This window comes from Arvicola amphibius, chromosome 1 (genome assembly GCF_903992535.2).
Source record: "Arvicola amphibius chromosome 1, mArvAmp1.2, whole genome shotgun sequence".
Classification (NCBI taxonomy): Eukaryota; Metazoa; Chordata; class Mammalia; order Rodentia; family Cricetidae; genus Arvicola; species Arvicola amphibius.
The window spans coordinates 183400994-183427579 of NC_052047.1; the positions used below are offsets into that span (position 1 = coordinate 183400994).

The 26586-nt window shown below is 45.3% G+C and overlaps 1 protein-coding gene across 2 annotated transcripts; it reads right to left on the reverse strand.

Moving 5' to 3' along the window:
• Window positions 1-220: 220 nt before the first annotated feature.
• On the reverse strand, window positions 221-11434 carry Slc25a28 (solute carrier family 25 member 28). Of its 2 annotated transcripts, none has more exons than XM_038336312.1 (4): window positions 11043-11434; window positions 3308-3536; window positions 2198-2272; window positions 221-1072 (listed from the first exon to the last, which is right to left on the reverse strand). In XM_038336312.1, the coding sequence occupies exons 1-4, from the start codon at window positions 11331-11333 to the stop codon at window positions 555-557; spliced, it is 1113 nt and encodes a 370-aa protein (XP_038192240.1). In that variant the 5' UTR covers window positions 11334-11434; the 3' UTR covers window positions 221-554. The 2 variants fall into 2 exon arrangements, with proteins under 2 accessions (XP_038192240.1, XP_038192249.1); XM_038336321.1 differs by having other exon boundaries at window positions 2198-2254; window positions 11043-11433.
• Between the last annotated feature and the right edge of the window lie 15152 nt (window positions 11435-26586).

Consider the following 26586-nt stretch of genomic DNA (forward strand, 5'->3'; position numbering starts at 1 on the left):
CTGCTGTGTGAGCAGCAGGTAAAGGCCCAGTGTTCCCAGCATCTGGGAGACTCAAGCTGACTGTTTGGTCAAGGGAAGTAGGGCGTTGCACTCCTAAATCATCTCAAGTCAGCAGAAACAAAAACCACACATACGCAACCTTCCCTTTGACTTCCGCTTCAAGTCAGGAATGGCTGAGAGCATCGCATGCCCCTTTTGGCAAGACAAACCCAATACAACATTTAAAGACTTTTTTCTTTTTAATTAGGAACCAGGGGAATGTGCTGCTTATCCCTCTGCAGCTGTCGAGAGCAGGTAGGTCGCCAGGTCCAGGATGTAGGTCATCGGAGGTACTGCGGTGGGCTTTGCTGAACTTGCTGAGGGCCCAGGAGGAAAGATGATGATGGCGACGGATGCTGGCGAGAACTAGTGTTAGCCAACCAGAGCCTGGAGAGAGCTGTCTCCCTCTCTTCCAGCTCCACTCGCGACTGGGTCGTGCCAGGAGACACAGAACGTGCTGGAGGGGGCAGGATGCAGCCGTGCTGTGGGACCCTGGTCCATTCGGTGTCCCTTCTTCACTTGCCTTCCCTCCACTCTTCTTGTCGCTTTGTGATTAGGTATTTGAAGAATTCATACACAGACCATGCGATGGCCGTGGAGGGAATCTGGTAAATTACTCTGGCCTGCACCCCTCGGAAGTAGGCAGTCACCCCGCCTACTTGATAAACCGTCCTGAAGGCATTAGCCATGCCTGTGATGTGTCCTGTAATGTTTGAGTTCAAAGCCAGGGATTCCTGGGTGTTGAGCAGTGTTTTGCAAACGTCCAGTGGGGTTGTGGCAGCGGCAGCTACTGCTCCTGCACAGGCTCCAGAAAGCACGTGGGAGCTGGGGTTGTACCGTCTCTGGGGGTTAAAGTGCTCCTGCAGGAACTCATAGGTCATGAAGTGAATGGCTTGAAAGGGAACATTCATGGTCAGCTGAGTCGTGTAGCTGCGGTAAAAGGCCCCGGCCCCTTCATTTTGCCACACTGCCCGTACACAGTCTGTCACTCGGTGGTATGGTGAGTTGTACATCTGCATCCTCTGCTTGACCACTGGGAGTGCCATCAAGGAGCAGAAGGAGGAAAATGGGAACAGCAACCAGTCAGTGACACAGTATCCCGATTCAGGGTTCCCAGTCAGCAGATCAGCCAATAGGAAGGAAAGAGAATAAGACTGAGGAAGTTTCCTGTTAACCTAAGAGTTTGTGTTTGTCTTATTAGAGGGGAAAGGGGAGCCAGAGGGTTAGTAAGAAGAAGAAAAATGAACCCATTCTCAGTAGGATTTCTTTAAAGCCAAGCAATTAATACTCGGTATAACTAGTTTAGTAACCCCAGAGTCTCCGTGAAAAGACCTGGCCTGTCTATTCTCACTGTCTCAGCCTTCCCCAACAACAGTGACTCGCGGCAGTGAACGCAGCAATGAACTGAGCACCAATCCCATTCCTCAGGTATGAACTCTTAAAATTGAGAAGGAAGGAAAAATAAATGCTACCAAGAAGAAACTACAATTCTTATTCCAGAAGTGCTGGCTTCAGTTTCTAAACACTCCCCGTTCCGTTAGGCGGATAGCATGTATTCCCTGTGCACCGCTAGCTAACCTTAGCCCTGTCCATGCCATGGCCTTGCAGACGTAAAGACAGCGGACTGAAGGAATGTGGCAGCTACGTCAGCCCCTCACATCTGTGATCACCTCAACTCTCACAGGGTATTTCTGGAGAATTTCCCCCCACCTAAAAAGCTAATACCTAGTAGCAAAGAAAGGGTTAAACTACACAGTTTAATCTTTTACCTCTGTCTACATTACAGTAAGAAATGTAATACTTTAAATTTTAAAATGTTAAAAATCTACCTTCTTTGAAAAACATGAAATACTTTTATACAAATTAGAGAGATCAAATATACTATAAAGGAGACTTCTAGGAAAGCCCAGTACTAAGCCAACAGAGTCATCGCTTTTTCCAGGAAAGCCTCAAAGAGAAATTAAATCCCAAAGATTATGTTGATTCAGCCAGAGTCCACTCAAGCACAGAACATATGGAGGGCGCGCCCTCTAGTGGTATATCAAGATAAATGTGAGGACTCCCACAAAAATTGTGTTCTGGTTTTCTTTGCAAGGTAGAAATAGAACCAGACATGAAGATGTAGCTGCCCAGAAGGACAGGCTAAAGAAATCTTTACCTTCCGCTGGATTCATGGCTGCATCGTGAAGTAATGTTGCCACACATCCGGCTGCACCTGCAAACAAGAAAACAACTGCCACATGTGAGGCCAAGAGGGCGAGCAAGTCACTGAGGCCCCCGGTGAAGGTGAGTGGCTGGGACAGCAGTGAGGAAAGGCATGTTAAGAGTCAGATCCCACTGCTCCTGAGCTCCTGCTCCCAGAAAGGACACACCCTAGCTTAAAAAGGCCATCACTGCCCAATCCACCTCTGATGGGAAGGCCCAGAAGGGCAAAGACAACATCCCAGATGTCTTCAGTACAGAGGATTCTAAGAAAAGTAGTTATGTCCTGGCAGGAGGCAGATACACTTCTGGCAAGGCATGCCAGCACAGCCATGGCCCACCACCGCAGGGAGAATGGAGCCAGGCAGCCAGAGCCTCAGTCCAACCTGCTTCCTGCCCTGGGGAATGCAAACAGCCCAAGCTGTGTCTAAACCTATCGTTTGTCCATCCACACCTTCTCTTTCGGTTCTGAACCACTACACCCTGCTCTCCACATTCAATGTGGCTTTCAACCTTCGAACCCCGGTTGCTATTTCTTTCTTTCTTTCTACCCAAACTCTAAAACATCTGGATTCTCCAAATGGTCCCTTAACCCCACCCCCATTCACTTCATGTCCACAACGACACCAACTGCCTCTGATCAGGCGGGATCCTGAAAAGCTGAAGAGCTGGGTCGTATCATTAAGTCTTCCTTGAGAGGCTGGGTCACCTCCAACCCTGCCTTGAGAAGCAGGACAGCACCCAACTACCAAGAAACACACAGTAGGGGTTGTTCAGTTGTCTCCACAGTACCAGGCATTAGAAGTGATGCCAGGGAGATGAGAGGAAAGTCAAGCTGGTAGGTAAGGGAGGATACTGTGACCTTTTGTTGAGGTGCCCCAAAGGAGGAGTGGGGTTGAAGCAGCCCGCTGTCTGAGCACATCAGGTTTGGAAGTCCCTCCCCTATAATCTGGCCTACCCCAGCCCAAAGCTGCAGCTCCAAACCATGCTGAGACTGGGAAGCACTGACAGCAGCAAAGCCCAGAGAGTTGGGAAAGTGGGGGACCGGCACAGGAAGGCTCAATACCATTGGCAATATGGCTATTGCCCCCTGGGTGGATTACATCACTCAATGTCTTTTTTAACTTTTCGTAGCAGGCAAAATAGAGGGCGTGGGCAGGCCCCGCGCCCGTTGCTGTGACATTCAGCCCCCGCATGGGCCTCCACAGGCCCTCTGTTCTTATAATTCTCCACAGGGCCTCCAACACGTTTCGATAGCGGGCCGCTGGGTCAGGCTGTAGACTCTGCATCCGGGTCTGAAAGTACAGCAAAAAAGGCAAAGTCAGTGATTCCAACTTCTCGCCCGCCCTATCACACAGGCCCTGGACACCGGCAAGCCTGTGGGAGGGAGACTTTGCATCCAGCTTTTACTTCTTCCCACATGTATGACTCATCTTCCCAAGCCTTGGACCTTTCTTCCTCTTCTCATCCACAGCCAAAAAGCAGAACACCCTGAGAACATCCTTTGAGAACAGTGCCTCTTGGCAACAACCTGAACTTCCAAAATGATCCACTGCCCCAGCAATAAATACCAAATGTGAGATCCAAAAGTTGCCTTTCCACCTTGAGAAACTAAGGCTACGTTTAGAGATCAGGGCTGGCTAGATGACGCAGCAGTTCAGAACATGCACTATTCTTGCAGAGGGCCCGAGTTCAAGTCCCACAATGGGTGCTTCACAATCGCCTGTAACTCCTGCTCCAGGGGATCCAACGCTCTTCTCTGGCCCCTCTGGTTTCTTGCATGCACATGCACACACACATAATGAAAAGTAAGCTAAACCTTTAAATTCCAATATTTACTGTCGACATCACACTTGGTGCTTTATTTCTAAAGACAGGCCCTGAACCTGCTTCCTAACCACACAAACCCTGACTAAACAGAGGGTGGCTCACCTTCTGATATCTTTTCAGACATTTGGCTTTTGCTGCTGGGTCTGCACGTTAAAGTCTTAGGAGAAATAGCATTCCCTATAGTGGTGTATTATTTGTGTCTTAAATAAATAAAGCTTGCCTGAAGATCAGAGAGCCACACTGGTCAGCCTTACAGATCAGGCAGTGGCGGCACACACCTTTAATCCCAGTAGCCACACCAGTTCACCACAGAAGTCAGGTGGTAGTGGTGCAGGCCTTTAATCCCAGCACCAGAGAGGTATCTAAGATGGAGGAGACAGCTCTCAGCCTAGTCTCATCCCGAGAACTCCTGGAGGCAGGAATGTTCTTTCGGTCTGAGGATTTCTTAGAGGTAAGAGCTTTCTAGTGGTTGGCCGCTTTACTTTTCTAATCTTCAGGTTGAACCCCAATATCTGTCTCTGGGTTTTTATTATTCGTGCTACAATTCCTAATAGATGTCTCTCCTGGGAGAGAAGCCTGGGCCCAAACTGTGGGGATGGGGAAACCAAACTAACCTTTAAAACTGAAGGACCATTCAGACTTCTTATCTAAATTGACTGGATCCTCCCAATGGCCTTGGCAAATAAAACCAGTCTCTATGAAATACAACTTTTGAAGATGAATGACTGGGATCAAAGTGTGGGTAGTGGACATTTGCAGAATATCCACAAAGTTTACTGAAATTTGGGAACCCAAGCCAGTGAGATGTCTCACTGAGTAAAGTCACTTGCAACTGAACCCTGACAACCTGAGTTTGATCCTTGGACTCCACATGGTGGAAGGAGTGGCCCTCTGACCTCCACAGGTGTGCTATAGAAACACACACACACACACACACACACACACACACACACGTGCACGCGAGTGCGCCACCCCCATGGAATGTTAAAAAGAAAAAAAGGAAGGCAGGAAAAACTGCTCAGTGATTACAAAGGCACAGTGCTCTTTCAGAGGACCCACCCACGTTCAGCTCCTAGTTACCCATGTTGAGTGGTTCAAAGCTGTAACTCCAGCTCCAGGGAATCCAGTGCCTTCTTCTGGAATCCACGTGTACATACTCTCTCCCGACACAAACACATATTACATACAATTTAAAAATAATAAATCTTTAAAAAAATTGGAAATCCACCTCATCAGACCACCTCTGAAGTACATCTTGACACAAAAATCTTTTGTCTACTAACATTGCAAAGCTTAGGTAGCATGGGGCCTAATCGTGTAAAAGCAGTGCCTGGCTACTGGTAGACAGGAACCTCGAGGACCCGTTTGCCGGGTGAATCTTTGGTCACACAGACATGTCTACACCAGTTCAGGAAATAACAGCCACGGTGAGTCAACAGGGGCAACTGATGACCACTGACAGTTTAAACTCCTGTTTTATGCCAATCACTAGATTCAGTTTAGATTTAAAGGTCTGAATCCTCCTGATTCAAGTTAGCCAACTGGGATCCAAGAACAAGGCCTTTTCTCAGGACCACGAAACAGACTAACCAGAGGAGCAGGTCCTGGTCAGCCGCGAGCAGTCCACATTCCTCTGGAGTTATTCTCTCCTGCCTGCTACTAACAAAACACAGCATGCTTAAAATGTCAACTACTAGCCTTTCAATCAGAAATATCACATATCACCATATCACAATGGACATTCAGTTTTCAGTTCTTAAAACCACCTAAAAATACAACGTGTGCTTTGCTTAGAGGGTGTGATTTTAATCCTGCCTGGTGGCTTAAGAACACAAACTTCCAGGAGTCTGTCTGAAACCAGTTTTCTGCAGGAGGACCCAGAAACCACAGTGCTCTGCTGGAGTTAAGGGCACATTTGGCAACCAGTGATGAAAGATTCTGGCCTCAGAGAACTCATCCCCAAGAGGAAACTGGACTATGCGGAAATTACTCCCAACGTTTACAAGTGCATCTAACTCTAACGCAATGACAGTGCATCCCTGTGCAGAGGACCCAGGCAGAAAACAGTCCAAACACAAAAACAAATATGGATGCCCATAGTTTTGAGCCAATAAATCCCCTTTCTGCAGAATGCTGAAATCTCTAGGAACGTATGAAAAGCTGTAGTATAAAAAACACAAATGTCACTACCTGACACTGAGGAAAAGCTAAGTAAGCCCTGCGGTCGTGGCTCACACCATTAATCCCAACACTAGGAAGGCAGAGAGGCAGGTGGATTTCCTTGAGTTCCAGGCCAGCCTGGTCTACACAGTGAGTTCCAGGACAGCCAGGTCTACACAGACAAACCCTGTCTCAAAAAAACAAAAACAACAACAAAAAAGAACAAAAAACAAACAAAAAACATAAACGGAGGGTGGGGGTTAGCTATTTTGGTGACATCTGAGTCAGGAAACCTGGTCTGTGAGCCAGCTCTGTCAGACATGTTCAATCTTAGCAATCCACGCAGGGCTGGAAAGATAGCCCAGCAGTTAATAGCGCTTCCTCTTGCACAGGGAGCACGGTTCAATTCCCAGCACCAACATCAGCTCGCAACCGTCACTCCAGTCCCAGGGACTTCTCATCTCCATGCGCACCAGGCACTCCCGTGACGCTCAGACACATATGCAGGTAAAACACTCACACACATAAAGTAATAATCTAAAAATAACCATAGAAAATTGCCATGCTATGTGGATTTAAAAAAAACAAGGCATATAAAAACTATAGTTTGCAAAGTACTATAAACATAAGGGTTTGATTATTTAAAAACATGATTCTAAAATATATTTGTTCATACTCAAGGCTTGACAGGTCATGGTAGCATGGTATGCGTCACTCGCATGGGCAACTCATCAGCCACTAAGGAATCTGGTTAATTCTAAGGTAGCACATGTGTGCTGTCTGTGAGGGTTTCCTGGTCTATTGTAACGTGCACCACACATTCAGATGCCACACTCGAGGTTCTGGTCACGGGAGCACACACAGGTGTCACTCCAGCTGGCTTGGCTCTTCAGACCTGCTTTTGGGAAACTACAAGAGAAGCTGATGAGTCAGAGTGAATGCAAATCACGACTCTGCCACTTAGACTCTGTGACCTTTGACAAGTTACCTAACCGCTCTCCAAGGCTTTCTTCATCTATGAACTAGTAAGAGTGGTGGTAAGGACTTTACACAGGGCTGGGAATGCAGGAACATCTGGCATTTACTGACTGCTTAGTTATCGCTATGAGGTGTAAGAAAATAGAGTACAAGTCGGAGATGACATTTCCTACCTTTCACTGGTGGCTGCACAGAGATAACCTTTCACGCCAGAAGTCCAGCAAAGGATTCTCTCTGCTCCTTTGCAGAAGGCAAAGGACTACGTGACATGTGCTTGGCCGAGCAGAGCCCCAGACGATCCCTCGCACTGAGAAGGATTCTGCTGCCTTGGGGTTTGGAGCCTGTCCCTACAGATAAGTCTGACACTTGCCTCTGAGGCCTAGAGAAGGAAACTGATTTATCTGGATTTCCAAAGCTCCCTATTATGACCATGGAAATTGCAGGCTTGATAACCATGGTCTAGCAAGGCTGTGTTGACTTCCCAGGGTCCTTCCCAAGGATATTTGAAGTCAACTTGACCCTGATAAGTGGCTAGGGATACACAGGCCTGCGTGCCAAGAGACAACGTCAGCATTCATTTGCAAGCACTTTGGTGCCCCTTAGGCTCCAACACTGACACCACCTGTCTCTAGTCTAAGGCTCTGGCTGGTCTGCTTTTCCTCTTTACCATCCGTGGAAAAGCCACCAGGGGACAAAAGAACTGGGAAGTCCTTTCTAAGAGAAGGGATTTGAGTTACAGTCACACCTGCACAACAAGATTAAACCGTGGGACGCTAACTCATACCAGGCTACCTGTTTAATTTCCAGCATTAGGAGCAAGGAGAAATGATTTTTCTAAGATAAGCCAGCCTTTGCATTTTTGAAGACTCTTAGGCATTTGTCCTTCAAACCAAACAACCAATTCTTTAGAGCAGGGTTTAGAGGTAAGACTGTACTGTCAGTTCTTTAGAATACAAATCTTACAACATATTCAGGTGATTAAGAACTATTAATCAAACAGTTAACCTTGGTAGGCTAGACATAGCTTACAGGTTATGCAACACCTTTGGAACTTCCTTCTCCTGTGTCCCCCCAATTTACAGGCCTTAGAAGTAAATCAGGGATTTTGTTTGCCAGAGAGAGCAGGCAGTATGGCCCAGTCTTAGGAGCCATATTTGACTCTGGGTGGTCTTATCATAGGACAATGATGTGCCCCCACTAAGGATATTCTAGAGGCATTTCTTTTGATTGTTTCTTATTCTGTGACAGGGTTTCTCTATGTACTCCTAGCTGTCCTGTAGACCAGGCCGGCCTCAAACTCGCAGATCCTTCTGCCTCTGCCTCCCAAGTGCTGAGATTTAAGGAGTGGACCACACCACCCAGTTCTAGAAGCACTTCTGACAAGGAAATTTATAAAAATGTTTACAACCAAAGTAGCATTACAGAGTAAGGAGACCATCTCCTGACTATCAAACTGATAGGTAGTAGTAACGTTGTCTCTCCTTTCTGTGTTCATGTGGGTACGTGTAAGTTTATGTTTGTGTGTGTGGAAGGGGGAAGAGACCCACTTTGGGCATCTTCTCAACCACTTTCCACCTCGTTTGTTTATTGACACAGGGCCTTACTACACAGCCCATGTTAGCCTCAAACTCAAAGATCTGCCTCTTCTGCCTCCCAAGTGCTGGAATTAAAGACATGTGCCACCACACTGAGCCAGCTTATTATCTTTAGATACAGGTCTCTTACAACCTGGAACTCACGGATTTGGCTACACAGGCTACCTGGTGAGCACCAAGGAATTGTCTGTCTCTACTTTTCCAACACCAGGGTTACAGATGTACGCCACCATGCCTAGATTTTTATGTGGGTGCTAGCAGGCACTTTCCTGACTGAGCCGACTCCCCAATCCCAGTAGTAACATGTTTAAGTTGGTCATATTATCACAATGTATTTTTCATCCCATTAAATAATTTTCACTGCTTTCTCTGATCTGTTTTCCTTTTGATACTTATCCTGAAACACAGCACCCCAGACTGCTGTACTTGCAGTTAAGAGAGAGAGGGGTTGTAGGGACGTGGTGCACATCTTCAATCCCAGCACTTGGGAGGCAGAGGCAGGAGGCTCTCTATGAGCTCAAGGCTACCCTGGTCTACAGATTCAGGACAGGCTCCAAAGCTACACAGAGAAAGCCTGTCTCGAAAAACGAGAGAAAGAGAGAGGGGGGAGGGAGGGAGGGAGAAGGAGAGGGGGGTTATTCTGCAACTCTGCAGCAGAATTTTACTAACTTTTGAATATGAGTAAAACGTTCATAGCATTCATTAACTCAAGACATCCACTCTACAGTCTATTTCCTAAATGTCTGGATTATTTCTATGTATTCATTTTATAACTGTTATCTCATTAGTTATTTCTCTCACACAAGCTTTATTATTTCTTTTAAGGGAAGACACAGCAAGTTGTTTGGAAAAATATCATACCCAAAGAACAAGCGGTGAGTCCACTTCACAGTCTAATTCTGTTGACAGAGACATTTAAGACGCTAATGGTCACCTCAGTCAGGTGCACGTTAAGCACAGGTTTCAGTGGGTCCGGCTCTTGTTAGGAGTTATCCCTGGGCAACGCAGGGAGTACTTTCCCCACTTCCTCACCACAACGCAAAGTCATTCACAGAACGGCACGAGCACTTTCCTTATTTCCTCACCCACTTTACCAATGAAATTATAAAATAGTACTGAAACCAGAAGCAAGCAGAATAAACTGATCTTTGCAGGGCTAACGTTGTTGATGATCAGAGAATGGACAGAGTATTGCCTGTATTAACTGATGTCAAGAAAGCACCGTTCTCATCAGTAATCTCAACAACCCCCTCAAAGTTACTTCCCCTTCAGTTTAGAGTTCACCTTTAGTAGCTGGCACCTCTTCTACAGTACAAGTCTAAGAACAGTAAGGAAAACTGTTTCTGTCTTCACCCAGGCTTCTTCGGACTTTATATGTCCATTACCATCCTGCTTGGTTGTGGATGCAATTGGCTTTAGGTTCAACAAAGATCATACCCTGATAATCTCATTCTATTTTCTCCACGTTGACATCTCCTTTCTAACATCGTCACACTTCCCTTCTGGCCGTTTCCCTTTTTGTCAAATTCAGGTGCCCAAAGAAACAGACTATCAGTTTCAGCTCTGTTGTGCACGGGTGAGCGCAATTTTTACGTTCAGGAAATAGATAGGCTATCAATCTTGCTTCACAGAGAAACCGAAACCTTTTCCTTAGCATGCCCTTTCCCATATCCATTCCAGTCTGGAGCTCTCACTTCTGACTGCACAATGATTTTCAACCACTCACGGGTTAAGATTGAATACGTACTTTTATCTAGCTGAGAGATCCCAGATTCCGGTTCCTGCCCCGTCACTTTTAAGGGAAGACGCAGCAAGGAGCTTGTAAAAGCACCGACCCGAAGCACATAGGAAGCCAAGCCATCAGATCGAGTTCACGGTCTGATTCCATGCCAGCTGGTTTTACTTTAATCGAGTTGTAGACTTACCTGCGCTTCGGGATCCCCCATCCCACCCCATTCCTGCTTAGTCCCAGGCGGGATCAGGTCTTTGGCTGAAAAGATTTTTGCTCCGAGTCTCGATTCAGATCTCACTGACCGTTAGAAATAAGTCCTGGTTCCTGACTTAGCTCAACTCCCAGCCAGGACTTTGCTTGCACGGAGTATCGGTTCAAATCGTGCGTAGAGGTAGGAGCCAGGAAGGAACCCATCGGCTCTGGGTCTCTGTCGGGATTCTGGCTCTAAACACGGCTCAGGGTCGGGTCAGCCCCAGGTCGGGTTCGCAGCCCGGTCCAGGTCTCACCTTGACGCAGTCGACCGGGTACATCACGCAATGCTCCAGGATCCCTGCCACGGCGCCGGCCACCATGTGCGTGGTGACAGTGGCTCCAGCCGGCAGCGCCTCGTATTCCGGGCCGGACTCCGGATCCTGCCGTACTGGGGGCTGACAGGCCCCCGCCTCCCCGCCGCCGGCCCCCCGGCCCACGCCCCGCTGCAGCCACCCGTCCAGCAGCGCAGACTCCCCGGGGCTCCGCCCGGGCCCAGCAGCCGGTCCTCCCGCCACACCGCCTGCACTCCGCCCCTCCAACTCCATCCACTCGGGCCAGCCGCGGCGCCCAGCCGCGCCGCTGCCGCCGCCACTACTGCCGTCGCCTCCCGGCCCCGTTGCGTCCGCCTCAGGCGCGGCCCAGAGAGCCCGGGGCCTCCGGCTCCCGCTTGGCCCCGCGGGCACGCCCCCCAGACAGCCATTGGTGCAGACCTTAACGTGTCCCCACCCTCATTTTACGGAGAGAAATTCTGTTTGTGGTATTCGCCAGTCGGCTTGTCATTCCTCACGTAGATCCCACCCCTTCCCCTTTGATCTTGGAAGCTTCTTGTTTATTGGCCACTGATTGGCGGACTTGGCCGATCGGCCCGCCCCTGGCGTTTCGAGGGCGGGAGAAACGTAAAGCTGAACTTTGATAGGCTCAACCGCTCTGGCTACTTTGGCGGCGGCCATTGGCCCGGGCCACTTCGTTCTTCCATTGGCTCTGGAGAGAAGCGCCGGGAGGACGCGGACCGGCTCCGGGCTGCAGCAGCAGGGCTCCGCGGGGCGGCGTGTGTGGCTGCCCGGATCGCCTGGGAGAGGGGGCGGTGCCAGGCCTTCAAGGTCAAACCGCTGTCGGTTGCCGTTACGACGCGTGCTCCGGCGTGCACCGAGTGTCGGGTAGCACGGCACCCACTGTTCCCGCGGGATCTCAGGCGGGGGCGGAGTCGGCCAGGACCCCGCGTCCCCTGGCACGGCCTGACCCGCCGCTAGGGGAGGGCGGCGGCGAGCCTTCGGTCGTTCGGCTGGGACCTCCCACCTAAAGCCGCCTAGGGAACCCTGCCGTGGGTGGACGGAGGAGTTCTCACTGGGTGGGCTCTGCGCGGGGAATGGAGACGGTGAAATGGGGCGGAATGATTCAGAGGCGACGACAGGTGGTCAGGGGCTTGGAGCAGCATCCCAAGCGCAGCAGTGAACTGCGGATGCTCCGAAGTTCAGCTTGTCCCGACTCTGAGAAACTTGAGCATCTTCTCCCCGAGCTGACTCGCTGATGAACCCCACTGGCTGAGCTGCTGAGCTGGATCTTGAGAATCGATCCTTGGTTGTAAAAACGGTACCAGTCCTTGGGACCACCGCAGGGCCACCACATTGAGCAGACGCAGTCACCGAAGCGACTCCAGAGCCTCAGCCTCTAATGAGGAGCGCGGGGCCATCTTCCGCTGGTACTGCCGGCTTTCTCAGGCTCCCTTTCTCAGGCTCCCTTGCACGGCGGCGTGTTTGCACACGCTTCCCCAGTTTGAAGCTCTGCCTTTACAACCTATTTTAATGAGATGGTGACGCAATTGCAAACTTTTCCATCTTTTCTTAGCGTTTCCTTAGGACGACAGGAGGGTTTTCCATTTTCTCTTGAAAGTTTAACCCTTCTGTGGGTCTCAGCTCATCTTTGGCCGTAGTTTCTAACATTTGGATCGTAATCTTTTGGAAAATAAAGTCCCCATCTCCAACCACACATAAAATTGCATTTCATTTCGGATTTCAGCGTGGAGGAGATTCCATTAATCTCAAGAACTCTTCCCTACAGCTTGTTCAGTCTTTTCTGTTGTTATCCCATTCTTGAAAGTTCAAAACTTAACATCCCCCACCCCAAGCTGGCATTGTACCTGGCATATCAGTAGAGAATAAAATGAGACAGATTTCACTGTCACAAAGGTGAGACTTCTGAGTAATGGTCTGACCATGAGAACTGTGGCAATCGACAACACGGATGAAGTGACTTTTCAATCTGAAACTGCAGAGGAAGATGGCCTAAGGACATGTGGGAGAGTTTCAAGAGAATCTGCCGTTCTTCGTGGAATCTCCTAAAACTTAATGGTGAGCTGGAGAGGTGGCTCAGCCATTAAGGCTGCTTGTTGCAGCCATGGGTGATGGTGAATGCCTTTAATCTCAGCTCTCTGGAAGCAGGTGGATCTGCCTGGTCTACAGAGTGAGTTCCAGAATAGACAAGGCTACACAGAGAAAATCTGTCTCAAAAAAAAAAAAAAAAAAAAAAAAAAAAAAAAAAAAAAAAAAAAAAACACTTGTTGCAGAAGTTTGGCTTGGTTCCCAGCATCCATATGGTGGTTCCCAACCTTCCGTAGACCCAGTTCCAGGGAATTAAATACTGTCCCCTTGCACAGTAGGCGTGCACATGTGGCACATACAGACACATGTGTAAGTCTAATGACAACAGGCAGCCTTTTCCTGGAAAAGCAGCGTGGAAGCAAGGCAGTGCTTTCCTTCTCGTTCCTCAGTCAGTTTTTCTACCTTCACAAAGGAAAGGGGTGACCTCACCTCACCTACCTCTCACCTTTCAAATTCACTTCCAGGCACAGAAAACCCACTTGTCAAGGGCTCCTGATGTTGGCAAGGTTTCCTGCTTTACTCAAAGTTGTAGACCTCATGTCCTTCCTGGTTTAAATATATTCCTGCTAAGGACTAATTACATCCTTTGGCCTTATTAGATATGCCTCTCCCCTGACTGTGTGTTTTACAGTAGAGCAGTGGGTTTTTAACCTATTCCAAGCCCTGACTGCTTTCAAGGTATATGTTACTATATTCCCTGAAATCAAAGCAAAAAACTATAATATGAAACATGGAGATTGTAGTGATACTTCATTTGTATTTTAATAAATAAAGCTTGCCTGGAGTTCAGAGAGTAAAACAGCCCCACTGATCAGCTTTTCAGACCAGTTTACTTTACTGGGATTCCAGCCTTCATTTAATCCCACCTTTAATCCCAGTAGCCACACTAGTTTGCCATAGAAATCAGGCAGTAGTGGTGCACGCCTTTAATCCCAGCCCTGGAGGCCATTTTGGACTGAGGTAGAGGTAAGAGCCAGTGGCTGATTGTTTTGCTTTTCTGACCTTCAGGTTGAACCCCAATTTCTGTCTCTGGGTTTTTATTAATCGTGCCACAGGTGGTGATGTCTAATTTCATTCAGGTAAGAGCTGTGTCTTACCTATTTATTCTGGGACTAGGATATTGAAGATTTACACTTTTTAATTTTTGTGCCGGGTGCTAAGAACGTGCTGCAAAGGCAGTTCCCTGCTATTCAAAATAAACAATAAAGTCTGAATGACACTCCCTGTGGTGCAGACATTTAATATACAATTTTTTTTTGAAAAAAAAAAAAAGTCCAAGTGAACTTGTGTCTTACATTGTTTGATATCTAAGTTGTGACAACATTTTCATTTTCCTTTCTCAAAGATTATTGGCCACTTTATACCCAATACAATGGCTTTAATAAAAATACAACCACCAAGCCATGGCATAAGTCTGTATTCCTAGCACTTAGGAGGCTGAGGCAGGAGGATTTCCAGTTTGAGGCCAACCTGGACCCACACAAATTCTGCGTCCAAAACCAAACAGAAAACCATATCACGGCTGAAAACAACCTTTGCTGAGGGTGTGGAGAAACCGGAATTCTCATGCTCTGGTGATGGGAATGTGCAAGCCGCTGTGTCAGCTTGGTGGGTCCTCGAAAGGTTGAACTGGGGCTGATGAGATGGCTCAGGGGGTAATGGTGCCTGCTGCTCAAACCTCACAGCCTGAACTTGATCCTGGAACCCATGACGATGGGGAGAGAACTGACTCCTCTAAGTTGTCCCCTGACCTCCAGACACAGTTAAACAGAACTGCTGTGTGGCCCAGTAAGTTCACTCCCGGATCCAGTTCCAGGAGATAAGTGCACACCAGTTAGTACCATCAGTGGAAGAACGGGTCCGTGTGTGCAATAATGAACCGCTTTGACTACAATTCAGCTTTGGAAGGAAACCAGTACATGCTGATACTTGCTATATTGTGAACAAAACTTGAAAACTTTCTGTTTAATGAAGGAAGACAGAAGCAAAAGCACTTGGAATTCCACTTATGTGAAATATTCGGAGTAGGCAGCAATATTGCAGGCTCAAACAAACTGAGGAAAACTACTCATTTTGTTGGTTGTGTTTAGTAGGGAGTCTCCCTCCCTCCCTCTCCCTCCCTCTCTCCCTCCCTCCTTCCCTCCCTTCCTCCCTCTCTCTCTCTCTCTCTCTCTCTCTCTCTCTCTCCCCCCCCCCCGTGTGTGTGTCTCTGTCTCCTTCTCCCTGCACACATGTGCATGCTCTCTCCTTAAACTAAGCTGGAACAGACACAGAAAATTTGGCATAGAAAACGAATGTTTCTTTTTGTTCAGAACAAATCTTTTCGCTCACATTTCTAGTATCTGCATTGCATTGACAAAATGTTGTAAGTTCTGTAAATGTTTCCCCAGACAACTGCAGATTTTCTAAGTCTGAACAGTCATCCAAATCCTTTTCGCTGTTCATTCCTACAAAGAAGATAAACTTACTGTGGTTTTGGGTTCTGTGGTGCTGGACACTGAAACCAGAGCTTTATGATTGCAGACAAGTTCTCTCAGCATGAGCCCCTCCCTTCCTCAGCTTTTTTACTTTGAGACAAGATCTCCCTATGTCTCCCAGGCTGGCCTCAAATCCATCTTGTAGTCAAGGCAGACTCTGAACGTGTGATCCTCTGGTTGCAGTCCCCCAAGTGGCTGTGGTTATAGGGGCTGTAAGGCCAGGGCTGGATATTCCATAGTTTATTACACAGTATGAACACAGCCTGCTTCCTCTCTAGATGAAGTTTGTAACAAGCGACAAAAGTGAATTAGAATGAGGAAGGAAGGAAGAGAAGGAAGAGCTCTATCTAACTCATTCCATCCTATTTTTGTCTTGATTCCCCATCAGGAAATGAGAGCAAAGAAAACAGTACAAGCTCCCTTACTAGATCTCAGCTTCAGTTTCTTCCCCTGCAACATGGTGATAATTACAACAGCAGTCCTTGTGTGACAGAACTTTCCTGGGAAGACAGAACATATAGTTCTACTCATCCCAGATAAGGAGCCCATGACAGCCAAGCACAGACAACACCAAAGTCCAACTTGGTGAACCGTGAGCTTTAATTGAGATTACTTACAGGAATATGGATGAGAGGTTATCTATAGGAGCAGGAATGGCTCAAAGGTAGCTGCATCATCAGAGCCCATCCCAGCGTGGGTGACAGCTCACAAAAGCTGGGGACCTAGAGCACACCGCACAGCCTGCAGGAAGCTCAGCAGGTTGGACAGTATTCTTCCCAGGTGCCTCGTTTGATCTAAACTTCTTCCAGGCAGCAGGTGGTCTCAGAGTCTTCCGTGAAACTTTTTTGAGATTCTTCTTTGCCGCTCAGCTTCACTTGGTTAGGGAGGACTCTTAGCTTTTCTTGTTTACTTTGACAGGGAAGGGCCTACTGGGTTTGGTAAGTTTCAGGGACTTCCTGAAACTTTTTTGAGTTGTTTCCCTTTCTGCTTAAGGAGTTTTGGGAATTTTCTACAAGATAGAATGTTTTAGTATTCAGGAAACTGTTACACAGCAGGTATTATGATGAGAGTTAAATTAGAAAAAGAAAGAATGTTAGCCTGTGGTGGTGGCTCAGGCCTTTCATCCCAGCACTCTGGTAGACTAGAGGTAGGCAGATCTTTGAGTTCAAGGCCAGCCTGGTCTATAAAGTGAGTTCTAAGATAGCCAGGTATACACAGAGAAACCCTATATCAAAACAAAACAAAAACAAAAAACAAACAAACAAAAAACCCAAAAACAAAAAAACAAGAAAAGAAAAAAATGTTCCATGCTTAGTATTTTATTAGGCATAAAATCAGAACTCAACAAATGCTGCTTGCTATTAATACTGTTAGTGGTTTCGTGGGGTGGCTCATACCTTTTTAATCCCTGTACTCAAGAGACAGAAGCAAGAGCATCTCTGAGTTCAAGGCTGGCCTGGTCTACAGAGCAAGTTCCAGGACAGCCAAGGCTACACAGAGAAACCCTGTTTCAAAAAAAAAAAAATGATATTACTATTATTTACTTTTCCTTTATAAATGTCTGTGAACCATTGCAGGAATACATGACATCATATTACCCCCTCCCAAACAACAAACTGAAATGTCCTTTGCTTGTCCTGTTTTTTGTCTCTTTGTTTGTTTTGGGTTTTTTTGTTAGTTTGACACAACCAAGAGTTACTCGAGGAAGGTGTCTCAATTGAGGAGTTGCCCAGATTGGATTGGCCTGTTGCTCTTTCTGTTGGGAATTGTCTTGGTTTTTGATAGATGTGGGAAAGTCCAACCCAAAGTGGGCAACCCATCCCACGGCAAAAGAGCCGAGACTGTACCAGAAAGCTAAATGAGAAGCCATTAAGTGGCCTTCCTCCGTGGTTTATGTTTCAGTTCCTGCTAGAATTTCTGCCCTGGCTTCTCTCAGTGACAGACCTGGACTTGAAAGTGTAAGCCAAATAAACCCCTTCCCTTCCCAAGCTGCTTCTCCTCAGGGTTTCCTCATAGCAACAGAATGCAAACCAGGACACTTGCTTATGCAATCATCTTGTTGCTAGACTACAGTAGTAAATTTGACATTATCTCACAACAGCATCTGTGAACTCCAGGCCCAGGTCATGTGTGTTCTTAATCACTGTATGAACTTAGCTTCATGAAGACTAGACGAACCCTTACATAAAGTGGCTAGAATTAGGAAGTGCTCCTCAGCTGTGCATAGTGGTACTTGCTGGTCATCTCAGCCCTTGGAAGGATCAGTGGCTGAAGGCCAATCCTCAGCTACCTAGTAGTATGAGGCTAAGCTGGCCTACATGAGTAGATCTTATCTCAATTAAACAACAACAACAAAAAGCTTTACTGATTGTTACCAAATAAAGTAATGGCCTGTTGTCCTTGGCATACAAAGAACGTAGGCTATCAGCAGGAATGAGGTTTGGATTGGTTGTAACTTTTTAATGCTTGGTGGTATAAATACGGGGCACACTATCAAAACAACCAAACAATGTTCTGGAGGCAGCAAACATTAACAATTACAACTTCATCATCAACAAATAGCTTAGGGCAGCACCTGTAGACCTCAGACCATAGGCCTCCTGAGCTATCTGTATGGGGTTTTCCTGACTCTTCTCCTGGTTGTACTTTTATATACTCCATATTATTGATTAATTAACTCATATTCTTCTCTCTCTCTCTCTCTCTCTCTCTCCCTGCCTCTTCCCTCTCCCCCCCTTTTCCCCAGCTGATGTGATATTGGACCCAGGGTCACACACATGCTAGGCAAGCACTCTACAGCTGAGCCCCCAGCACCCTGCTTACATTTTTATTGCACCCACATCTAGGCTCTTACTTATCCCTACCCCTCTTTTAATTTTTTTCTGTCTTTTTTTTTTTTTTTTTTTTTTTTTTGGAGACAGGGTTTCATTTTGTAGTCCTGAGTGTCCTGGAACTAGCTCTGTTAACCAGGCTAGCTTCAAACTCACAGAAATTCACCTGCCTCTGCCTCCTTCAGTCCCTGTCCTGGGAATAAAGACCTGTCCTGGAAATAAAGCTGCACCACCACCGGCTCTTTTAATTCTCTTAATGAGTCAACTTTTGACCTCTTAATCTTCCTCATCTTTATAAATTACCCAGGACAAATTAGCACCTACAGGGCAGATATTCCAGGTGTGACCGTGTAAACTTTTAATCTTAACACTTTGGAGGCTGGGGCGGAAGGATCTGAGTTCAAGGGCAGCCTAAACTGATAACAGGAGCCTATGGGGGTGCGTGGATCAGGGTAGATAGTGGTGGTGGTAATGGGGAGAGAAATTTAGACTTTTACATCATCAACTCCAGCTACACCAGAACAGGTAAAATAGGAAGCTATCCCCCCAGTTACAATCTGTCCAGAACTACTCTTGGATTAATTGGCTCAACCCAAGAGTTACCTGTTGGACGTCAGTTATTCAAATGCTCAGGCCTGTCCTAAGTGGCCAAGAAAGATGAGAGAGGCAGAGGGGCCAGGGAGGAGGCATGAGCAGCAGTCCTGTGAAAAATAGACATCCATACATTACAGTGAAAATAACCTATTATGAAGGGCTTATAAGGTACTCCCAATGTATACATTTTCTTTAAGCCTGTGTGGTTGTATATGGGTTATCTGCTGTTCAGTGACGAATTACCACAACATTTAGTGGCTTAAAACAATAAACATTTATTATCTCTGTGGTGGGGAATCTGATACAGTTGTCTGGGATTACAGATAGCTGAAGACTTGCCAGGATGGCAGGAGTATCACTCCAATGGCTGCCTCACGTGACTGGCAAGCCAAAGCTGGTTATTGGCAGGTGGCTTCAGTTCCTTTCCACTCTGGCCTCTCCAGGGGGCTGCTTATGTGTCTCTATGAGATAGTAGTGAGGGGACCACATTCTTGGCAAATTATTGTATCATTCTCAGCTGCACATTAAGTTCCAGGTCAACCTGGACTACATAAGTAGACACTAGGACAACACCATTGAGTATTATCAAACACTTTAATCTCTATCAGTTTTAGTTGATGATGCTATCAAGGACTTGGGAGTTTTTGTACATTTCCATTCTGTTATTCCCAGGCTTGTGCTGCAGCAGTACCAAGCACCTTATCCTTAAGGTTATGACCAAATACTGGGTTTCACTAGCTGAGGCTGGCCTCAAACTCTCTATGTACCCCAGGCTGGCCTTAAACTCTTGATCCTACTGTTTCTGCTTTCCAAGTGCTAGGATTATAGGTGTGTTCCAAAATGAACTATTGCCATTTTAAATTATATATATATATATTTCATTGTAGTTTTTAGTTTGGATTTTATCAATGATTAATGTTGAAACTGACTTCTTGTGCTATGTGTGAGTCTTTTCTGGTATAGTGTTCGAATACTTTCCATTTATATTTGGGAAATTTTCTTCTTTAGTTTTAAGAATTCTTTTTATATCACTATACAAGTCCTTTATTAAATACATGATTTACAAATATCCCCCCTGCAGTGTGTAGCTTATCTTTTATTTTCCTAATAAAAATTTTTAAAGAGTAGGTCTTATTTTAATAAAGACTGTGATGGTTAGAATAGGAACGGCCCCCATAGACTCATGTGTTTGAATGCTTGGCCCATAGGGAGTGGCACTATTAGGAGTGTGGCCTTGTTGGAGGAAGTGTGTCACCATGGATGCCGACTTTAAGGTCTCAGATCAAGATGTAGAACTCTCAGCTCCTTCTCCAGCACCATATCTGCCTGTGCTGATTAGGTTGGTACGGTAAATAACCAGACCAGCTCAAGATTAACAGTTATTTTTTAATAGTTGAAAAGGGGAAACTCACGCTACAAGAGTGGGAAGTCAGAAATCCAATGGGTCCGGCGGGCACCGCGCAGAGAGAGAGCGTGCCTGTGTCCTGCCAGTTTTGCTATCTGGGCCACAGGTAGCCACACCCTAACTAGATGTGATTGGTTGACAGAGTTTTCCCATCATCTCCCCCTTTCGTCTAAACAAGATCTATCCAAACCCAATATAACTATATACAATAGGAACAGATACCAAATATAAAATTACAAACAATAAACAACATTAAGCAAGGAACACATAACAAAAGTTTTACTAAACATTTTATTTTAAGGAGTCTATTATATTGAAATTAAGCTTGGCTAAATCATGAGGAAGGTAACTATAATTATCTCATCTTTAACTCCATCAAAGATCTGAGAAGGGAAACAATATTACTTGAGTAAACAGGAAGTGCAATTGAGAAACTTTCAAAATGTGCACCAAATGACAGAGACAACTGACTACCTGGGCAATCACCCAAAGTCTCATTTGCAATGTTGAAGCAACCAACTTTGGCTAACTGACATACCATTTTCAAAGGCAAGAAACTTTTCAAAACTATCTTACCCTGTCTTGGCAGGATATGACAGTCCTGTTTTATCCATTTATGGATACTCTGTATCTCTGTCAGTGGTTGAGGTAGGGGCATTTCTTTGTCCAAAGGCCAGTTCTGCCAAGAAGAAAGGCTCCAGGTAGAGTGTCTTTGGCGCTTAACATTCTCTTGGGAATAGATCAGTGTTGCCAGGAGCGATTGTGTCTCATTACCATGGAACTCTAGGTTAGATTAAAGGCCATTTTCTACAGCTCTTTGAAGAGGTTGAAGATTATACTATCTATACTGAATATAATCTCTATGTATCTAAAGAACCTGATTAGCCTAATTATAAATATAACAAACATAGATGACTATTGAGCTATAATTTTTAATACCTATCTAACTTAAAGATTAAGACAATAAACAACTGTGCAATAAATGAGGACATGACCTTTAAATGTATCTTGATCAGAGGCAGTAATGTACAGTGCAATATGGTAAATATATATATATATATCAATACATAAACAATGTTTTAAACAGAGGTAGAAGCATACATGCATATGATATTCAATATAATTTAACTTTGTATCAGTATACAAGAATCGATACAATATAACTGTCTAAAAACAATAACTCACAAATATTCCCATCAGGGGTCCAGCGCTTGTGGTGGCTGCCAGGAGCGGGGAGCTGGGCGCGGGGGCCCAGAGCCAAGGGAAGCCGAGGGGGCACAGGGACCCCGGAGTGCACGAGCGGTGGGCAGAGGGGGTGTTCTATGTCTGTGGCTGCAGTGCATGCAAACGGCACTGGGCGCACAGAAATGTAGTGGCCCCATGTTCAGGCACCAAGTGTTGACGAATTAGGTTGGTACGGTAAATAACCAGACCAGCTCAAGAATAACAGTTATTTTTTTAATAATTAAAAAGGGGAAACTCACGCTACAAGAATGGGAGGTCCGAAATCCAATGGGTCCCGTGGGCACCGTGCAGAGAGAGAGCACGCCTGTGTCCTGCCAGTTTTGCTATCTGGGCTACAGGTAACCACACCCTAACAAGATGTGATTGGTTGATAGTTTTCCCATCATGCCTGGATGCTTCCATGTTTCCTGCCATGATGAAAATGAACCAAACCTCTGAAACTGTAAGACAGCCCCAATGAAATATTTTCCCTTATAAGAGTTGCCGTGGTCATGGTGACTCTTCACAGCAATAGAAGCCCTAACTAAGACAAAGACCACATCTTAAAGTCTCTATTGTCGGGCTTGCTTTTATTTTCAAGTGTTAAGGCGTTCTTCAGGCCTAAGGCCTGGAAACAAGTCTTCTTATGTCCCACTAGCCAGCTCCCAAATAATGACACAGAGACTTCTTATTAATTATGAAAGGTCGGCCTATAGCTTAGGCTTGTTCCTAACTAGCTCTTATAATTTAACCCATTTACATTAATTTACATATGGCATTACTGCTATTTCATCTTGCACCTTCTGTTTCCTCTCTGTGTCATGTGACTTCTCCCCTGTGCCTAGGTTCTTCCTCTTCTTCCTTTCTCTCCCCAGAAATTTTGCAGATACCTCCTCTCTAGCTATTGTCCATTAAGCTTTTTATTACACCAATCACAGCAATCCACCTTCACACAGTGTTCAAACATCCCACAACATTACTAAGGTGTTGCAGGGGAGAGGCCACTTGTTCATCCTGGCTACCCGGCTAGCTTAGCCCTGAAATAACCACACAGAAAATTGTATTAATTAAATCACTATTTGGTCCATTAGTTCTAGCCTCTTATTGGCTAATTCTTACATCTTGATTTAACCCATTTCTATTAATCTGTATATCGCCATGTGGCAGTGGCTTGCCGGGAAAGATTCTAACTGGCATCTGTCTCAGGCAGAGGATCTATGGCGTCTCTCTGACTCTGCTTTCTTCCTCCCAGCATTCAGTTCTGTTTTCCCTGCCTAACTAAGTTCTGCCCTATCAACAGGCCAAGGCAGTTTCTTTATTCATTAACCAATGAAACCAACACATGAACAGAAGAACCTCCTACACCACTAAGGTTTCTCATTTCTTTTTCTTTTACAAGTATTAGAGTTTTAGCCATTGTATCTAAGATTATTATTTATTTCAAATTAGTTTTTTTAATATTTATTTATTTATTATGTATACAATATTCTGTCTGCATGTATGTCTGCAGGCCAGAAGAGGGCGCCGGACCTCATTACAGATGGTTGTGAGCCACCATGTGGTCGCCGGGGATTGAATCCAGGACCTTTGGAAGAGCAGGCAATGCTCTTAACCGCTGAGCCATCTCTCCAGCCCCTCAAATTAGTTTTTATAAATATGGTATATATAGTGGCTATTCTTGGTTGTCAACTTGATTATATTTGGAATTATTGAAATCCAAGTGGCTGCATATACCTGTAAGAGATTGTTTTATTAAGTCATTTGAAGTGGGAAGAGCCACCTTTAATCCAGATCTTTTGAGGTTGGAAGTATTTGGTTGGAACCTCTAGCTCATTCCTGCAGTCTGAGAAGGCCCATGCCCCCCCCCCCCCCTCTCTCTCTCTCTCCAAATCCTGCCCTCTCAGAGAATCTCCAGCAACGAAAAGGTAACAAAAGTCCCAGTTCCACATTCTTGGCAGCTATGGCAGCTCCTCCCCTGAAGTTGCCAGCAGCCCAAGACCCCACCTGAAGCGTCCAGCTTTTGATAACACTTGGCACTCACCCAGCTTGTGGCGGACATGCCATCACCCCTCGCCTACAGGCTATATAATCTCCCTGCTTTAGTTTAGGTTCGTGACTTCTCTTGCCTAGATCTCTGGGACTGGAACTCACCTCAGAGTTGCTTTGCTCAAATAAACCTGTTCTTTTACTTTTTCAATTTGGCTTGATCTAGCTTACTGCATTATTGGGGAAACCTATTATCGGGCTACAGAAAACCTATTAGGAAGATCCACCTTTAATCTGGGCCGCACCTTCTTCTTGCAGACTATCTAAAGAACATGGAAAGCGGACACTCTCTCTTGTTGCACACTTGTTGGCAAGTTCATTCCTTAACTGGCATTATAGTCAACTTCTTCAGGATTCTAGCATATACTGTGACTTTAAGCCCTGTGGACTAAACAACTACTGGATTCTTGGATCATCCATTGATAGAAAACCATTGTTGGACTAGCTGGACCACAGTCTGTAAGCCTGTCTAATAAATACCTTTCATATATGTGGATGTGACTCAGTGGGATTATATGTATCAGTTCTGTATCTATATGTATCGGTTCTGTATCTATATGTATCAGTTCTGTATCTATATGTATCGGTTCTATGTCTATATGTACCGGTTCTGTATCTATATGTACTGGTTCTGTATCTGTATGTATCGATTCTGTATCTATCTATCTATCTATCTATCTATCTATATATATATCGGTTCTGTTTCTATATGTATCAGTTCTGTTCCTCTGAAGAACCTTGACTAATACATAATTTTTAAAATTTTACTTATTATTTATTTATTATTTATTATTGTTGTCAGTTATCAGTGTTTGGTTCGTTCTTTTCAGTTTTGGGCACAAGGTCTTGCTATTTAACTGGGTTGACATCAAGTCTCCCATTCTTCTGTCTTAGTTCCACAAGGGCTAGGATTCGAGATGCACATCACCATTGTGGGATATCTGTACACTGTGTGAAGATGTGTTGCTCCGGTTGGTGTATTAGGAAGCTGAATGGTCAATAGCTAGGCAGGAGGTACAGATGGGACTTTCAGACACAGAGAGAATGAGAGAACTCTGGGAAGAAGAAAGGCAGAGTCACCAGCCAGACAGAAAGGAAACAGGAGATGCAAGATGGAAGAGAGGCAATGCCATGTGACAGGACATAGATTAATATTAATTGGTTAAGTTATGAGAGCTAGTTGAGGCGAGCGTGAGCTAAAGACCTAGCTTTCATAATTAGTATCGTTTCTATGTCGTTATTTATAGGCTGGCTGTCCTGTTGAGACAGTAGCACTACAGTAGCACTACGTATCACCATGTCCAGTTTCAGCAGTATCTTTATTTCACAATATTTCTTTGAGATACTTATATATGTACCTCACATATGAGCTTTCTGTTTCATTTTCAAAGTCATATTTTTGCTTTGATGGAATTGTTATCCTAGCTGTAGGGAGACAGACAGTAAACCAGTAAGTAAGATTGGGGATGTTGCTCAGTGGAATGTTTTTGCCAAGCATGAGAGCAGCCCTAGATACAAAATCAAGTACTGGAAAACAAAATAACTGCTGGATGAGTAAAATACTTTGCAGTAAAACAATGATATAGGAAATATGGACAATTGGGTGTGAGTGGGAAGAGCTACAGTTTTAAATAAGGTGGTTAAGGAGGGTCCTACTAGAGACATATTTTAATACAGGCTGAGAGGCCAGCATGTGGCAGGGTGAAGGAAGAGCAAGTGCACAAAATCTCCAGGGAACGGAAGGGTGCCAAAATGAGAGAGGCGTCTTGATAACTTTTTTTTAAGATTTATTTATTTATTACATATACAGTGTTCTGCTTGCATGTGTACTTGCAGGCCAGAAGAGGGCACCAGATCTCATTACAGATGGTTGTGAAACACCATGTGGTTGCTGGGAATTGAACTCAGGACCTCTGGAAGAGCAGTCAGTGCTCTTAACCTCTGAGCCATCTCTCCAGCCCTTGATAAAAATTTTAATGTAAGTGCAGACAAGCCTTTAAGGAGCAGTTAAAAAGCCTGTTTTGAAATATGGCTTTCTATGTGTTGTTGCGCTACAGCAAATGAGGCAGAGAAATGATTTTAACCTTTTTTGATTTGGCCTGCTTCCTGGAAACCTCAGAACTCAACCTTGTGAACTGCTAATCAGATAAGCATGGCAGGGCTTTGAAGAGAATCATGCTGAACACACGCCTGGGGCAGGTGGATTTATTAGAGGAAGTACTGCCCAAACCAGCTGTCAAGGAAAGTGTCATGAGAAACTCTTGGGATTAAAACACAGTTTTCTGTTTTATGACAGTAGTTATACATTCTAACTTTAGAGGATGGTTCAATGCCCCTTTGGATTGTAAAGGTAATGTAGCTTATAAACCCTATGAATTAGATACTCTTTAAGGTAGTGATGTGGGAGGTGCTTCTGTATATGTGTTGCTTTATTGATTAATGAATAAAGCTGTTTTGGCCTATGGCAGGGCAGAATAGAAGTAGGCGGGAATTCCCAGCAGAGATAGAGGAGGAAAGAAGGTGAAGTCAGAGAGAGGCCATGTAGCTGCCAAAGGAGAAGAACACGCTGGAGCCTTACCAGTAGGCCACAGCCTCGTGATGATACACAGATTAGTAGAAATGGGTTAAGATGAAGAGTTACTTAATAAGAAGCCTGAGCTAATAGGCCAAACAGTGTTGTAATTAATACAGTTTCTGTATAATTATTCGGGTCTGGACAGCCAGGAAACCAACAAGCAGTCTCCTACTACAAAAAGGTAAGATAATCAGATATTTCATCTCTTCTAAAACACCTATGTGGCAGAGTACTGGAGTTTTAAATGTACATATTTTAGACTTAGAAC